Source organism: Verticillium alfalfae, genomic scaffold (assembly GCF_000150825.1).
Source record: "Verticillium alfalfae VaMs.102 supercont1.9 genomic scaffold, whole genome shotgun sequence".
Lineage (NCBI taxonomy): Eukaryota > Fungi > Ascomycota > Sordariomycetes > Glomerellales > Plectosphaerellaceae > Verticillium > Verticillium alfalfae.
This window is the reverse complement of record NW_003315030.1, coordinates 1,592,132-1,592,729: the sequence shown is the minus strand read 5'-3', so window position 1 is coordinate 1,592,729 and position 598 is coordinate 1,592,132. Positions and strand designations below refer to the sequence as shown.

At 65.1% G+C, this 598-nt stretch overlaps 1 protein-coding gene across 1 annotated transcript; it reads right to left on the bottom strand.

Annotated features, from left to right (window-relative positions):
- Positions 1 to 74: 74 nt before the first annotated feature.
- On the bottom strand, positions 75 to 422 carry VDBG_07421 (conserved hypothetical protein; the record flags this gene model as incomplete). The annotated part of the gene is made up of 1 exon (XM_003002804.1): positions 75 to 422. One exon carries the CDS (start codon positions 420 to 422, stop codon positions 75 to 77), a length of 348 nt encoding a protein of 115 aa, XP_003002850.1.
- Between the last annotated feature and the right edge of the window lie 176 nt (positions 423 to 598).

The following is a 598-nucleotide window of genomic DNA, read 5'->3' as shown; positions in this document are numbered from 1 at the left end:
CCCACCATTACCCATATCAAGCCCATCACAGCTTTGGTAAGCTGAGGTGCTACACAGTCCTGAGCGGCAGACCTTCAGGGCTCGCGCTTCTGGGCCAGAACCCACAGAAAATCGGCATCCTCAGCGTCCTCTGTCGTCTCCTCCACGACAACCTCGAACCCGGCCTCCCTCACCTTCTCCAGCGACCCCTCGCGGCCCCAGCCGCTCCAGTACATCCAGCCGGCGCCCTCGCCGAGCCAGTCGTCCGTCTGCAGGCCGTCGGCCGCGATCGTGCCAAAGTTGACGAGCAGCCAGCCGCCGGGCTTGAGCCACGCTGCTATATGGCCCAGCATCTGCACCTGCTCGGCTCGCGGCAGGTGGATGACCGAGTACATGCCGACGACGGCGTCGAGGCTCGCCGGCGCCAGGTCGAGCGCCAGCATGTCGCCCCTCGACGAGCGTGAGGTGCGCCACGTCCGCCGACGCCAGGTTGCGGTGCGCGAGGATTATCTGCGCGCTCCGACAGGTCGTTGGCTGTGACGAAAGTGTTGCATCCGCCAACAACGCCGGATTCAGGAGGTGGGCAATGCCCCCGTCCCATCTTAGAAAAAAGAGGCGG